Here is a 16,984-nt window from a genome sequence, read left to right as displayed (position 1 = left end):
AGATTAATATCGAAAAGATTTATTAAAAAATTTTGAAATATTTTCCCATATTAAAAATATCTCTACAAAGCGAAAAAAGAACTTTTATGAATCCATAGGAAATCGGATTTTAGATAGAAAATTTCAATTTTCAACGAGTAAAACAGATTTAAACGTTTCTATTTATCGAATAATAATTGCAATGCAGCTTATCAAAGCTTTATCGTTGAAAGCTCAGATGCTAAGCAATACATAGTTTGCATAATTTCACAAGAACAAGATTATGTTACCACGACTTCTTTTGCGAAGCGGAACATTGGAGAAAGAGCAAGAAACAAGAAACTCCAATTTGACGAAACCTTTGAACTTCGATTCAGTGAAACGTAGCTGAGAAACTAGTTACAAATATCCTCTCTCAAAATTCTCGAGATTTCTCTTTTATTTCTATAATAGAATCTTGAAACTTGGTATAAATCATTACTTTTAATTACATATATTTTTTAATAAAATTTCTAATAATACCTTTTCTAATTTTTCCATCTTTAAAAATATTTTTGAAAAATAGAAATTTCAACGCAGTTTAAAAATTAATTTCGTAGAAATGATTTTTTAGATGCAAGACTGCTTAGACAATTTTAATTTTTTCCTTCTATCCTATTACGTGTCATTTGAGCGATTAAATATCATTTAATTTCTTCGAAATTATCATCAATAGTTATTATCGGAATAAACGGAGGAGATTACTCTTAAAGATCGATGAAATCGAAGAAGAGTTTTATCAACGTTGAGAAACAAGACTGTATAAATAAAATGACTCGTGACAAGCGGAACGAGAGCGTACGACTCTTTCAACTAGATCTCGATATACGAGGATGGGCAACGAAAAGCTAAGAACAAACGAGGGATGGAGAATGGAATAAAATAAGAGGAAGAAAGGGAGGGTGGAACACACAGGATCAATGAAGTCGATTCGACCTAAACTACGGAAAAATAATAAAAAAGAATATGTTGGGTTAGGGAGGTTAGGAGAGTTGTTTTTTCGTCTTGAACTTATAGTCTTTTATCTTTTCCAATGTTTCCTCGTTGTTCTTGCTTACCTGAGCCACCGAGATCGTGTTTTACGTCAGCCTTCGTATCCTCTGGAACCGTATACCAAGGCAAATCTTGTCAAGGGTCCCTCCTACGAAGGGAAAAAAGTAAACATCGCTGTACACCTTCCTTCTTTGCTTTCATTCTCTTTTTTCATCGACCTCATTTTTTATTACAAGGGTCCAGCCAATTCCTTACCGTTGCTTTTTCTACTTTCGATTTTTCTTCGAAAATAAAAATTAAACCGATGAAAATATATTCAAATTTATCATGCTGTTATTACGATTACGAGATACAACATGATGCAACTGTATAATTAATTTAATAATAGGAGAAGAAAAATTTTAAAAACATATTAGGTGAATTTGAATCGTTACACGATAAAACAAATTGAAACAATTACTATTTAACATAAAGTAATATTTAATTATAGATTATGCATAGTTAAAAAAAATTTTTTTCCTTCCTTTGGTTCACGAAATATTCGAAAAGATGCTTTCTATATTTAAAAATTATATTATTTGAACATATATAGTCTAAAAATAAAACGATGAAAATTATTTTTTTTTAAGAAATATATATATAAATTTTACAAATTTCTGTTTATGTTATTAACTTCAATTTCTTTCTTTTCTTGTAAGATAATCGTCAGTGTCATGAATGAAGGTACAATTTAATAAATTCTAAATCAAACTTGAAGCCAAGAGTTCAAGAAACGGAGGACATCGTAAGAAATAGGTATGACAGCACAATCTACACATATAACGGTAGAAACTTTGAAAACAAGAAGGTTATTTCGTCACCCATTTTACGAGAGACTGAGATAGTCGGCACGGTTGTTGCTAGTGGAGACGCTCAAGAGAAACCCACTTGAACTGAAGGATACTCCAAACAGCACGTACAAGGCCTTCCGCATCTATGTCTTTGCTTGGCCAGACGGACTCGACGACATTTGTTAGCAAAGAAACATGACACTCGATCATCCGAGTCGCAGCCAAGTTTCGAGGGACACGCGAAAAAAGAGAGAGGGAAAAAAGAGATGAAACACAGAAACCTTTCAAAGCGCCGCGCGATTTAATAAAAAATTTTCCGTGCTGCCTGAAATAAAAATGGGGAAAATTTTAAATTTTCGAAATAGTTGAAATTCTTTGAAATTTCGCATAAAAGCACAAGTGTGTACAGTCCGAAATAGAATTTCAATTATGTAATCATTGCAAAATTGTAAAATGTCCAACTCTATTACTTTTTTGCAATCAGCAAACAAGGAACTTATATTACATCTATTTAATGAGTGCATTTTTCTATTCTTTCTCCAATACTGTCGTATTGGAAAAGATAACAACTATCAACAGTTGTCCAACTATTGAATAAGTTAAATAAAAATATAAAATGAAATAAAAATGAATAAATGTAACACAATTTGAATTTAAAAATAGTTTTTCATTAAAAATCTATGTAGCAAGACAATCTTTTCCAAGATATTTCTTTTTATAAATAAATGTGATATCTCTCTTCTTTGTCATAATTATAAAAAAATGTATTTTTAATTAATAAAAATTAAATATGCATACATATTATAGTAACCGTGTATGTCGAAAATTTATCTAAAATTGTAATGAAAGTTTGTATAGAATATAATGGATTACACGTGGAACAACTTTTTTTCGGCGAAAAAATATTTTTGAGAGGGTAAAATCAAAGTTTTCAAAGTTTCAATATATTTCTCGTTTTTTTTTAACATCGCGTGTTAATAATTCTATTATAGAGTTTAAAATAAGAGCAAAATAGAGTAAAAGTTTAAATTATGAAATTTTCAGAAATTAATGCTCTATTATTCTTGTTCGTAAACAAAATTATCAAGCAAAATTATATTATAAAACTTAACAAAATGTTAAAACTTTGGAGAATTGATTTGAAAAAGATCGTTTCATGTATATAAATCATGCTCTACATACACATAAATTTTCATTACAATTAAAATTTTTAGATGAATTTCCTTGTACAAGAATTTTTATCTCTCAGTTTATAGATTTTTTTCTTGTTTCTGTCGAATGAAATTTTCAAAGGGAAAATATTATCATCGACAAATATATAAAAAATAGAACTAATAAAATATATTTATATAATAAAAGAATTATATATCATTTCCATTTATTGTGTTTCTATATGCTTACATTGAAATTAATAAATCTTGAAATTTTTCATTGTCCACATAAATAATTGAAAATAAACCAGATTTTTAGATCCCTGAGTTGCAATTCATGGATTATCCATTATATCTAAAAATTAGCAGATCATTTTCAAATAGTATTCTCTTTAATTTTAAACAGACAGCGAGCAAGATGAGATCACTATTTAAAATTAATAAATAGTTTGTATCGTTCATTGCCAATTGCCTTGAGTCGAAACTTATAATATAGACCAATACCAACTACCCAGTCTATTTATTCTCTTTATTCTTCTTACTTTCTTGTTACATTATTGTATTTGCTTTTCATTTTCCACCTTTACTTTTCATTTCTCTCTCTAAACCATTTCCTTTTTCTTCCTGTTTATCCTCTTCAATATTTATACTACTGAAAATAAAGAGAGATATTACAATTTGTCACAACAAAAAATTATGTAAATTATTTAATATTACTGTGATATTAAGATCAAATCGCATATATCATTTTTTTATCTCGATTAATTTTATCGTCCCCTTTATTTATTTTCTTTATACATCTTAATCTTATGATTTTACTTTCCTTTTTTCATTTCATCATCGATTCATCATTAAATAATCCACTTTTCCATCGCTTACCTTTGATCGAATGTATCTTTATCCGTGGATTCTTTCGTATTCGTTCCGTTTGCATGAAATATTTTCATTTTGACGGCTTGAACGACGTATATTTTGTTTAGCGCCCGTTTCTTAAGCGCGTGCATTTCTCTATCTGCCACACAAACCTGTGCCACTCACTGGCGCATTTTCAGACCGCTAATGCATCCCTCAGATGCCTCACCACCTACCTTGCAAACGGCACACAAATGCTCTTCGAGCACCACCATCTTCGCCGAAAGAGAAGAAGGGAAAGAGAAAGGGAGAGGAGGATAGAAACGATTCTGGTTTGCCTGTTCTAGATTGCTTCTGTAAATACCAGCCTCGGATCTCCGAGCCTGTCTAACGTTTGTTTCTACTCCCACCGTTTGCCGATTTGAGAATCTCTCTTTCCTTCGATGGTTTATCGAAGACACTGATTAAAACCTTCTATTAGATCCTCTCCAAAGTTCAGATCGCATCTGATACGAGACGATCGTGAAACATAACTCGTTAATCATTCCTTCTTCCAGTTTCGTAAAAATGTTTCGCTGAATTGCATTGAATCGTTGATTCCAATATTTCTGCAACGAGAAAGAAGTTGTTTCGTTCCAAATCTTCGATCGATCGAAGATTCATCCATGTTTATTGGCATTTATTCGATTGGAGAAAATGAAAAACATTCGCAAAAGAATGCGAAAAGCGAAATGGAAGACAAGAAGAGTCATGGAGGATGCGAAAACTTGTTAACTCAAATCCCAAAGTAGCATGGGCGCTAATGTAATATACATTCATGAGGGCCAAATCAACCTTTCTCATTGTCCAACAAAATTTGCCAGAGAACACAATGAAGGCCATCCTATCTAATACTATCTATCTGCTTCATCTACTGCTTGCATCCTTTTCACTAACTTTCATCTCTTCCTCTCCTCTTTTCCTCCTACTATTTCCAGTTTGGCCTTCAATGAACATACGTTAATTCGGAATATTTTGTAGATTTATTCGCAACATATAATTGGCCAATTTCTCTTGAGATCCTTGTCGACTAAAGCTTCATACTTTTGGTTTACTTCAATTATATTTGGTGCAAGAGCAAGGTGAAAATATCGTCAGGACATATAATTAGATTATTAATATTCAAATTAATTATTATTTAATTATTATTATCATTACTATTAGAATTACATAGTTAAAATATATTTACAATTCGTATTTACATAAATCTGTGTGATAATATCTTTTATATTTTGACGATTTCTGTATTCATGTGTAAAGTATCATACTGCCTATACAAATAAAAAAAAGAATAGTAATATTACCTGAATTTTATATTTCTTTTGAAAATCTAAAATTCGTAATTTAACCTATTTTAAATTCTTATTTAAAATATAATATATAATCATAGGTAAGAAAAAATGGAAATAAAAAATATTGAATTTAATGTTTCACTATTATCAAAATAATTCATTTTAACTTTTAAATTCCTAATAAAAATGAAAAATTAAATTAAAATATTTTTATTATTTATTAAAAAAAACATTGTTTTGCACGATGTACACTCGTTTTACACATTTTATTATATTGTGTATACTGAAATATCAAAAGATGAGTTTTAAAGCTCATAACTATTCTTTACTTACTTATTTTTGATTCAAAGCAATTGCAACATTTAGCAATGCATGTTCATGTTTTTAATTTGTAATCTTTAGGGACCATATTATTTTTCATTATAGAAGATATATCTATCAGTGTGCATAGTTTCAGAAACTTTGAATTTATATTCAATAATATAAATAATAATATATCTCAATACAACTCTTTAATTTAGAAATATTTATTTCTTAACAAAAAAATACTGTTCTATGTAATGTAAATACAATTAAATAATTACAAATAAGATATATTACATTTTTTCCTGCTAGATGCCTTTATTATAAATATGAAAATCACTAACTTACCAATTTTTCTTTACTTTCTTTGTTCTAATTTTTGACTAAATTCCGTTTTATTGATAAAATCACAAACAGATGAGCAATACCATATTTTTCTTTTCTTCAATATCATATTTCTTCTCTTCTTTCCTTTCATAACTTCACAATAAGATGATATATAGATCTAAAAAACAGGGATAAATTCATTTGAAAATGCTTGAATCATAAATCTATATCGATTTTATTGATGATATCCGATATTTACCAATGGAGAAACATTCGCCGTTTATTTTTCTCTTATTTTCTAGCTGTTCTTGCGTCTAGACTCATTCGATCGAGAAGTTAAGCCCATTGATCACGCGTTCAATTACTCAACTCCAGCTTTTCAAGCACTTAAGGACAAACATCCCCTTACATTTGTCACTACTACATTCTCCTTATTGTATATCCTTTGTCTCTCATCGCCAATAAGATGATTTCGATTTACGAAATTTCTCGAATCTTTCGTAAATCGAGCAATAAACTGCTAATGAATATTAATTACGTAAATATTTTTTAATAAAATTATTAATTATTAATCTTTTAAAATTTTTGAACATAACTATTAACGATTAATAAAAATCATTTTAAAAAAAAAGAAATTAATTATAAAACAATTTAGCAAACGAAATGTTCTCTCTGATTTGAACATTATACACAAAGAAACGTAAAAGATAAATAAAAAGTGACATTTTCCTAATGAAAAATAAGTTTGTTACGATCTCGAGAATTGATCTATACGTAAACCCAGTCGACGTTACGGGATTGATTCTTCTTCCTCCTCCTCTTCTTCCTTCTCTTTTTAAGGAAAAGTTCCAGCTAACGGCACTGACTTCCCTCCGGGAGTTTTATTACGGTGGAGACGCGCTTATCCCAGCCACAGATTCGCGCCAACATATCCTCGGCTGTCGATAAGTCTATGGTCGTGCGAGAAAAAAAGAAGATTGTGGGAGAAAAACAAGTAGAAATAACCGAAAAGAGCGATAAGAACGATTTCATATCGAATATTTATATTTCTTTCTTTTCACGATCTAAAAATTGGGCGAGGAGTCGTATAATCGTAAAGAGTTAGCCTATTAGTATTGGCGATTGTATCGTTTAAACGATATGGCATCCTCAAAGAGAAAGGATCGATAGATGATGAGTTAATGGAGAAGGCATGAACCTTGGTGAATGGTGGAAGACACCGCGTACGCATAAAAAAAAAAGGAAAAGAAGAATGTCGAACAATGTCGAAAAGAAGAAAACACCGGCTACTTTAAATGACGAGGTAAAGACAAAGAGGATGCAACCCCAAAAAAGGAGAGAATACCTCTCGTGCCAGAGATAGAGACGGCAGAGAGCTGCTTAGCCTGGAATTCCGTTGATGGATGGAATTCACTTCGTGCCGACGAGTAAGTATAATAGAAGTGAAGTTGGGCCTCGTGATGCCTACTGTTGCTGAATAGAAGCTTCGTTAGGCTTTGTCTAAGCGGAGTGCTGCAGCTTTACCCCTGCCATCCGCAATTTCCACCGCCACGCAACCCTCGCCCTTACCCTTCCAGTTTCCACCTACTTGAATTATTCTCCGCCGCGTCTGTACGAGAGAGGACCACCTCTCTCGCCCGTGCTACGGCCTTAACATTGCGATTTTATACTTGCCAGTATCTCTAATTCTACTCCCGTTACCAATTCACACTCTCGCACATCCCTTTTTTTTTTAAATCCTTTCCTTTTTCACGTTGCACCAATGATATACATCCAACGTTTTTCTTTTTTTTTTTTCATTTCAAAAGAGAAACGAGAAACGACTCAAAGGCTCAATTGAGTAATTTAGTTTCACGATCTTTCAATATAAGAATGAGTCTCTTTCTTAATGTGTAAGAAAGACTGAAGAATATTAAATTGTGATATTAAGTAAAAGAATAAGTTTTTTATTTTTTATCACGATAATATTAAATGTTTATCGATATATGAAATATGTAAAATTAAAGTTTGATTAAAAACTAACTTGTAAATAAATTCATGCAGGATGAAATGATTATATGAATTTAACGAATTCACATGTGACATGTGAATAAGCTAATCTTTCTACACCTGGTGCAAGATTTATGTCATAGTTTAAGCAGTATATCAAGCCCATTAAAGAAGGATTTGCATATAATTTATAATATAGCAACTATACTGTACTATGTTTCCAAAGCATTCTCTAATCAAATCTATTGTTGAATTTATATGTTGAATTTTTTAATATATTTTATATTCGAAATCAATCATTATAATAGAATAATAAGATCACCATCACTATTTCATGTATGAAAAAAAATAAACTTAAGATTAATATTTTAAATTTATTTTAAACTTTTCTTAATAGCAAAATTTATTGCTCATATAGAATTTATTTTTATTTAAACTCCTCATATTAAATTTTTATTAAAGCTACATACATGAAATCGTAATTTCATATTAATTTTTTATTACATTATATTTATTTTAATTTGATATCAACTTTATCTTATTAAATTATCGTTTTATGTACAAGTGGTTCATATACTTAAGAAACACTTTTGATGGTTAGTTTCACAGACCAAAATAAACGTAAAAAAAACATAAAATTGATGTATAAAAATATCATTTAAGATTTATTATTAAGTTATTAAAATTTGCATTAGAAGAAGCGAGATGGAAAGAAAGTGAAACCGCTCTATTCATCTTCATTTAACGCGAATTTAAATTTCCTCTAATTTAATAAATTTCAACCGACATATTTTTATATACATTTATATACATTTTTACAACTTTCATATTTATTTTAACTTCTAGAATCAACACTTTGTAAATACAAAGATAAGAAAAAATTATTATAATATGTATTAACAATAAGAAGAAAAGGATGACATTCGCCATCCTAATCCGATCTTTCCTAATCCATGATGTAAGGAAAAATAATAATACTAATAATATCATTATTATTTATTTGAAAATTAAACAATGAGGAGGTAATAAGTCGATAGTTATGAGTCAACGACACTTCCGTTGTCTGATAAGTTTTCGGTAAGTACCGGAAGCTTCGGGTTGAAACTACGACGGTGATGTATTCGAGTTCGGTTACGCCGAGACAGTTGTTCGGTGTAGTTTCCCGACGATGTTGCAACTAGAGAGAACCTCTCTGATAGTTCCTACCGCCTTAATGCAGTTCTCTGTACAGTAGCGATGCAGTCGCATAACAATAAATCTTCTACCTTCGACCATTTTGCATTTATATATTTATCTTTATTAGCCTTATTAAATTTGTTTCCTCTCATTCTGATTATGTTATTCCTGATGTTCCAACATTTATTCCTCTATCTATGAATCAGTATTAGTTAATACAAATTGTGTAGAATAATAAATAAATAAATTTCCTTGCTTGAATTTATTAGAGCTTCTTATGAAATATTAATTGTTAACGTAAAGCAGAATCAAATTGAAAATTTCTATATAATTTTGTTGTACAATAATTATAAAAGCATATTTTTTATAATTATTATAATGGATACAATGAAGAACAAATTAAGAAAAATAATTTTCAATTAACAAAATCTACTTTTTACATTCTAAAAAAAATATATTGTTAAAACTTCAATATTTATCAAGTATATTATTTTATTAGACTTTTATTTAAATAATAAATAATCAAAAGAATCTATGCATTAAATGTTTGAGACATCTTAAGAATGATTATTTAAAACTGAATATTTTATATTCCTATTTTATTATCCTAAGACAAAATTCAAAAGATATGAATTTGAACTTAAAAATTTTTCATATACAAATAATTATTACTTAATATTGCTAATGATAAACAATATTTTAAAAATTTCAATTCAAAAGATTAATTTGAATATTTATATGCTTTTAATTACATTTTAAAAATATCCGACGTTTGTATTTTGTCCACATTGAAGATTTGAAGTTGATATCCTTGTTTAAAATATGTCTTTGTGTAAAATAAGAAACTAGAATAAATTCCAGCTCAATAAATAAAGCGAATGAATAAGAGAACAATGACTCAGAATATGACGAACATAAGCAAATAAGTATTGTCATAAACTTTGTAATGCTGACGTATCTTGATAATATAAAACATTTAAAAAGAAAGAACTACTATTATTATATTGTTGTATAATGATATCATAAATTTGAGTTATCTTTCTTGTATAATAAAAAATATTCTAGAGTCTGCAATATGAATATTAAACTTTGTCTACAGATCTCTGTTACATATGCATCGCCTTTAGAAATATGCATAATCGATTACGGCCTTAACCTAAATTCCATATCATTTTTAATTGTTTGTTTTTGATATTTTGTTTATTGTTCATAAAATTTCTAATTTTTTAGTAATTGAAATTACATTTTCCGAATTATTAATTAATTAGTTAATTAGTTAATTAGTTAATAACTAATTATGTTGCATTGTTAAGTTGTTATCAATTCATTCTAATTATATAAAATTTTAAAAATTGATATCTCGCTTTTATAAATTTTAACAGAGTCTTATTTTCAATTCTAATATGATTTTCTTCTTTCTCGTATCCAATATGAGAATAGGTATAAGGCAATATTAAAGTTCACGTAAGACTATCTAGTACGACATATACCTGTACGTAAACTATAAATACGAAGCTAGGTGGTAAAGACCGTAGGATGTTGGTAACCGGTGGAAAAAGGATGATAGAAGCTTGCGCATGCGCTCTAGTAGTGTGCTTAAATACACACGCGAAACACGACACACGATGGTTTCATGCATATAACGTTGCACGTATATTTGGATGGTGCATAGGATTTTAGTATGCAGAACAGGGTGCCTTTAATGCTAAAATATCGCTGCGAACACCGCAACGTCGTCTTCTCATCTTTCCAGCCGCCAAAATTTCATAGCCTTTTATGACACTACTATGTGCTTCAACCAAAATCTGCGCTCCATCAAGCACACCAAAACGGTACGTGACATGAAATATATCAATAATATTTCACTAATTTGTTATAAGATCTCTTTCAAGATTATCATCCTTAAGTAATTTCTTATAAATCATTTATTATATAATCATTTATATCAAAGACTTAATGAAATAAAATTTATCAATCAAAATAAATAAAATTCAGAATTTCTTTTGTGATAACATACGTATGTATATATAAATATTGTATACACATATACATATGTATTGTACATATAATGCAAACATATATATATATATATATATCAATTTCTTTTTATATTGTATTATAGATAATTATCTCGATATCGAAAATAAAAAGATATCAAGATTAATTTTCTTAAATTATAAATATTATATAATTATATAGACTTCAAGAAATTGACTGAATGTTACCAGCCAGCTGCCAACTCTGTATTAAAGGAATCCCTGCATTCCTGTTTTTAATCCCCTTTCAACGGCAGTCAGCTTGTTTTTCCAAGCATCCGCTTCCAGATGCTTTACCGAACTCCCTCGCTTCTCGTTTTCGTCGTTGTTTTGTCTCCTAGCAGCATGCACCGTTTGTCGGTTGATTCACGCCTGGATGAACACCCACGAATTTTAACCCTCTTCTCCACCTTTCTACCGTTCAATCTTTTCATCCAAATCAGTTTATCTCTCTTCTCTTTTTCTTTTCGCTATCCCTTTCGTTTCTTTAGTGATTGACGAAACTGTATCAATTGTGTTTATATTGTTTGTTTTTGGAATGTATTCAACAAATATAAATACAAAATAATTTAAATAAATACAAATAATTTATATTACATATTTGTATATTTTATAAAAAGAGAACGTATTAGAATTAGAAAATAAACGATATCATTTTATTCAACAATATTTTTATATATTATATGAAATGATTTATTATACTATACATATATATATATATATATATATATCTTTCCATCTTCATTAATTATTATTATATTGTGATAAATATGTATAATTACAAATAAACATTATCTAAGTATACATTTTAATATTAAAAAATTTAATATTATATTAGAAAATTACGACTAAATAAATTAAAGGCTCATAATTATGATAAAAGAAAATGTAATTGCAATGAATAATCGAAACAACTTTTATCGATTCAATATTTAAAAAACTTTTTTTTCTTTACTAAAAAAGAAATCTTTGAAACAAAGTCTATCAAAGAAATGGAGAAACTTGAAGCGGCCGATAAAGAATAGACCGAAGTTCAGTCGATTTCTTGGAATTTTCATTAAAGAGCAAATCGTTTCTCTCTCTTTCCGCTTACTAAACCTCGGCTACCTTTTTTTTTCTTTCATTAACGGCACGAGCTACTCTGCAATTTCCTTAGATAGACAATAAGCACGGTTGAGAAAAAGAAAGACGAAACGAGAGTTGGTGCAGAAAGAGTCACTGCCGCCTTTCATAAAATCCAATTTAAGAACTGCTTCTGATCTCCGTCGTTCGTCCTTATTCTACAGATAGTAATAAAGAGCCACTGAGATCTCTTCTTTATATACTTGCAAGTAAACTGCAGTTAATATGAGGATTATTATTTCATGTTCTCATATTGGTGTTATAAAAATTTACAATACATATTGAAAAATATTTTTTATACAGATAATATCGATAAATCGATCGAAGCATTGTTAAATAAATATATCTCTATACTTGCATTTCAAATTAAAATAATGCTTTTTCTTTTCTTTTATTTCTTTTCTTTCATATATGCTATTATAATATAAATTTATATTATTAAAACATGTATTATCGTTTAACTTTAATGTCTCTTTTAGTATGCTAATTTTTCATCAAGTAATTATTATTTTAAAAAATCATGAATATTTATACTGTGTCATGTTGAAGTATTATGACAAGGCTCTACATCATTTATAACATTACGGTAATCATTCCATAACTTTTTGAAACATACAGTTCCACCGCCTCGTGAATATTGTGTATCCTAAACAGAAAAACATTTTTAATATTTATAATTTGTATATTTATATTCTATTTATTTTTAGATAAAAAAAAACCTTTTTTGATTATAAAACTTACGGCTCTATTAATATCACCAATACAAACCCAATGATTGTTAGATTTTTTAGTGGCTGTTATTGCCCATTTTGAATGATCGTGACTGCTATTATAATCTATATTCACTATCTCGAATTTAAGACTTTTAACATTATAAATTCTGAAAGATTAATGAATTTATGAAATGGAAAATAATTTAAAATGAAGGAATAAAGATTAAAATATGATATAACCTACTTTCTACGGGTACAAACTGTAGGTAACTTTCCTCGACTATTCAACCATGACTGAACGTATAAATCTGCTTGTAATTGTGGTGCTACAAAATCGCCATACAAATCTGAAATTTAACATTAAATAATGTAAATATAATATTGCATAAAAAGAATAATATATACGTATAATATAATTTTATATATAATATAAATAATTATTATCTACAATTACCTTTTCCCCATTTACCACTCTTAGCAAACGAAATGAATTCAAGATCTCCTAAAGATTTTATAACGGCTTTATGAGTATATGGAGGGTTTTTAAAATGTTTTTGATTGGTTGCATTCTTCAATACTGGATATTGTTTACCAAGAGTTTCGGGAATATTTTTTGCATATACTGCTATTTCATTGTATATTAATTGTTTTCCAACAACATCAAACTGATCATTCCCAAGGGAAATACATAAAAAGCTCTGTCCGTATAAAGTTCCACTTTCTGGATAACTATATTTGCCATCGATAGTTACATTTTCCCTTCTTAATGGTCGAGTTTGCATACCTTCTATAGGAACTGGAGGAAAATTTGGAACACTATGAATTAACCAAAATCCTTGATCACTGTTTATCATCACTACACCTTTAGTATGACCATAATTCCATGCATAAGATGCATTTGGCGGACTATCATTATATAAATTCCACAAATTATCCTTTTCATTTTCCTATATAATTATTATATAGGATTATATTATTATATTCATTAAATTATTTTTTTTACTATATATGCATTTTATTTATATGCATTACAAAATAAATTATTTATTTAGATTTTATTATATATATATATAAAACATTAATTTATTCTTAAAATATTTTTTTTCTTATTTTTTCTTAATGATATATCATAAACATTAAATCAATGATTTCCTTTTTATACATTTACTTTATATTTTTAGTAAAATAAATATATTTTATTTTTAGAGATTATATACGATTTAGCGAAAATTTAAAAAATCTATCGCATTAGATCATAAATCAATATGTATTACATTCCTACGTAATTATAAAATAAAAAAATAATGAAATTTTCATTAAAAAATTTGTATATAAATAATTGCAAATAAAACTTTTAAAATCTTTTATCTCTTAAAAATTATTTTTCGATCTCTTTAAGACTTCGCAATTCATAAATTCAAAATAGAACATATTAAATTATAATAAAATGAAATTTTATTTTTCACCATTTTTAAATTATAATATAATAATTAATGAATTCTAATTAAATAGATCTATTCTGTAGTACTAGATTTATAATAAATCTAATCAATAATTAGTATTTGCTAAATGCTTACACGACTGTAAAGAGGCGCTAATGTAATTCCAGGTATAGAATTACTCGAACCGATAGGCCTAGTGGACAATTGCCAACCTGTTTTAATGGTTACATTTGTTATGTACAAATAAGCGAGACCTTCTCTAATTAAAGGATTGCTAGTTGTTTGAATTTTTGGCAACTTATAAAGCACATACCTAAAATAATAAGTATTATTTTAGATTTATAATTAAATTATATTTTGTATTATTTATTAATTAATTAATCTTATACAAAATTAATTTTATTTTAATTTTATTTTAATTTAATTTTAATTAAGATAAATTAATAATTTAAATACTTACCAATCTACAGATAAATTATTTTCATCTTTACATTGTAATTTATTGTAAGGGTTTCCATGTGTGGTATTACATACAATTAATAATGCAATCATGTAAAATAAAACTTGCATTTTTTCGGTATTCTATTAAAATAGAAAAAAAAAGAAATAAAATGGAAGAGAAGAATATTAAAAAATTATGTTTAAAATTATATTTAAAATTCTATTCAAAAATAATTATCGTTTCGTAAATTTTTCATTCAGATTTAATGTTTTTAAACCATTACATAGAAAATTTTATTATATATTATATTTATATTATATAGAAATCATTGATCTCAATTAAATAATATATTTTTATATTCAGATTTAGATTTATTTATATAAAAATATAAACAAATTATTCGCTTTAATATTTTGTATATTTATATTGAATATACAAAATAATTTATTTAATATTGAATAACAACTGAATTGGCTGTCGTGTTCTTCATGATTTATCTCGTATTTGAAAAAAGTTCTATTTATTATATTTTATAAGTTTTCTTATAATATATATAAAAGGAGATTAAGAAGATGCACGTGATAATGCATAAGTATTAAGAAATAATAAATTAAAATTTTTATTTCAAATTTAATTAAAATTGAAAAATTTATTATATATTTTTAATGTAAAAATAAAAAATATAGATAGAAAGCTAATCAAAAAGAAAAAAAAACAAAAGCCAAGTGTCAAAACCAAAATTGAATATTGTTTAAAATATAAAATAAAATAATTTATTATTTTTGGTCAGATTTATTAAATCTCAATGGCTGTCATATTTTAATTTACAATATGTTTTATTTCTTTTTATGTAATTATATAATAAATTGTTGCATTAAATTTATTTATTTTATTATTAATTTATATATAAATACAATCTGAATGAAAACTTATATAAAGACAAAGAATACGAAAAATATATTAAAAATATTCACGAAATAAAATCATCGTATTTTTTCAATCAATTTGAATCAATATAATGAGTCAATAATTTTCAAACACAAAGATCAGTTTAAGATCACAATATAAATCAATAAATTTGTTTTAAAATGAAATGTAACATGAAAATTCCATAAAGAATGATCTTGAAAATTTTTGATACAATGATGACAAATAATGAAAATGTTTAAATATCCTATTTTTCGTGATTCATTTTCATGATTCATAAGTATATACTATAATTATAAAAAAAAATATGAACATAAATTATTTTTACATATAAATATTTTATATATGAACATTATCTAAATAATTATTATATATTGTTCTAAACAATCACATAAATTTATTTTCTATCCATAAAAAAATGTCATTTATATAAAATGTTATAAATCTGCAAAAAATTCGAAACAAAAACGATATATTTGCGTAAATAATATTTTATTTATTATTTAATACTTTATTCGTATACAAATTTTTGGATATAGATTTTTAAAATTAGCGAAAAAAACCATGAATATTTTAATTTTGAATGAATATTTTTACATTTTGCACCGAAAATATATTATTTAAGTTAATTTATATTATATTGATCGGAGAAAAAGAACAAATTTCTATCTTTATCATTTTGTCATGACTAATGTATGAAAAAACAATCAGCGAACAAAAATTATTTTAATTATTTATAAAATACCTAACATAACAGTTTGATAGATAATAAAAATTATTCAAATATATTATATTGATAAAATTAATTAATTATTCAAATATATTATATCGATAAAATTAAAATATTTTCAAAATATCTTTCTTATTCATATAATATCTTTTTATAATATTTATCATATAAATAATTTGTATACGTATAAATAAACACAATATTTTTAAATATAAAATTTACCATAACAAATTTACCATGATTTATTGTATTATTAATTAATATAAAATACAATATCACTCAATAACTCTTAAATAATAACACTACTGTCATTATGATCAACACACTGCATTAAAGTAACTATAAGAATGTGCTACGAACGGTAAATATATAAATGTGTGCGTTTATATATATGAAACTTCACTTTACGTCATCGAGGTTTATTTATCCTATTGGTTGAGAGATCAGTACGTTTTGTTTTAAATAGTTTTAAATAATATTGATTTATATATTAATGTATAATATAAATAAAATTAATTTTTATTTTTATTCATATATATAAAATATATATAAAATATTAATACCTAATAAAATTAAAATCTAATAGATATAGTTTATAAAAT

General features: G+C 26.5%; 1 protein-coding gene and 2 long non-coding RNA genes across 5 annotated transcripts; all 3 read right to left on the bottom strand.

Annotated features, from left to right (window-relative positions):
- Positions 1-3,202: 3,202 nt before the first annotated feature.
- Positions 3,203-5,137, bottom strand: LOC133665756 (uncharacterized). The gene is made up of 2 exons (XR_009829001.1): positions 3,872-5,137; positions 3,203-3,644 (listed from the first exon to the last, which is right to left on the bottom strand). It is a non-coding gene; the product is annotated as an uncharacterized LOC133665756 (long non-coding RNA).
- A 652-nt stretch (positions 5,138-5,789) lies between these two features.
- Positions 5,790-7,584, bottom strand: LOC114577433 (uncharacterized). Its single transcript, XR_009829007.1, has 3 exons — positions 7,151-7,584; positions 6,065-6,755; positions 5,790-5,983 (listed from the first exon to the last, which is right to left on the bottom strand). It is a non-coding gene; the product is annotated as an uncharacterized LOC114577433 (long non-coding RNA).
- A 3,293-nt stretch (positions 7,585-10,877) lies between these two features.
- LOC107997036 (deoxyribonuclease-2-alpha) lies at positions 10,878-16,752 on the bottom strand. 3 transcript variants are annotated; one of them, XM_017055375.3, is made up of 7 exons: positions 16,605-16,752; positions 14,744-14,865; positions 14,419-14,596; positions 13,296-13,788; positions 13,086-13,188; positions 12,870-13,008; positions 10,878-12,774 (listed from the first exon to the last, which is right to left on the bottom strand). In XM_017055375.3, the coding sequence occupies exons 1-7, from the start codon at positions 16,605-16,607 to the stop codon at positions 12,667-12,669; spliced, it is 1,146 nt and encodes a 381-aa protein (XP_016910864.2). In that variant the 5' UTR covers positions 16,608-16,752; the 3' UTR covers positions 10,878-12,666. The 3 variants fall into 3 exon arrangements, with proteins under 3 accessions (XP_016910864.2, XP_061929356.1, XP_061929355.1); XM_062073372.1 differs by having other exon boundaries at positions 12,347-12,774; positions 12,897-13,008; XM_062073371.1 differs by having other exon boundaries at positions 12,347-12,774; positions 16,619-16,749.
- Positions 16,753-16,984: the final 232 nt, after the last annotated feature.

Source organism: Apis cerana, linkage group LG3 (assembly GCF_029169275.1).
Source record: "Apis cerana isolate GH-2021 linkage group LG3, AcerK_1.0, whole genome shotgun sequence".
NCBI classification, from domain to species: domain Eukaryota; kingdom Metazoa; phylum Arthropoda; class Insecta; order Hymenoptera; family Apidae; genus Apis; species Apis cerana.
This window is presented reverse-complemented; position numbering and strand designations above follow the sequence as displayed.

Coding starts and splice junctions, on each gene's coding strand:
- LOC107997036 (XM_017055375.3), bottom strand. Junction 13,189..13,295: donor GAGTGGTAAATGGGGAAAAG/GTAATTGTAGAT, acceptor GTTAAATTTCAG/ATTTGTATGGCGATTTTGTA. Junction 13,009..13,085: donor ACAGTTTGTACCCGTAGAAA/GTAGGTTATATC, acceptor TTAATCTTTCAG/AATTTATAATGTTAAAAGTC.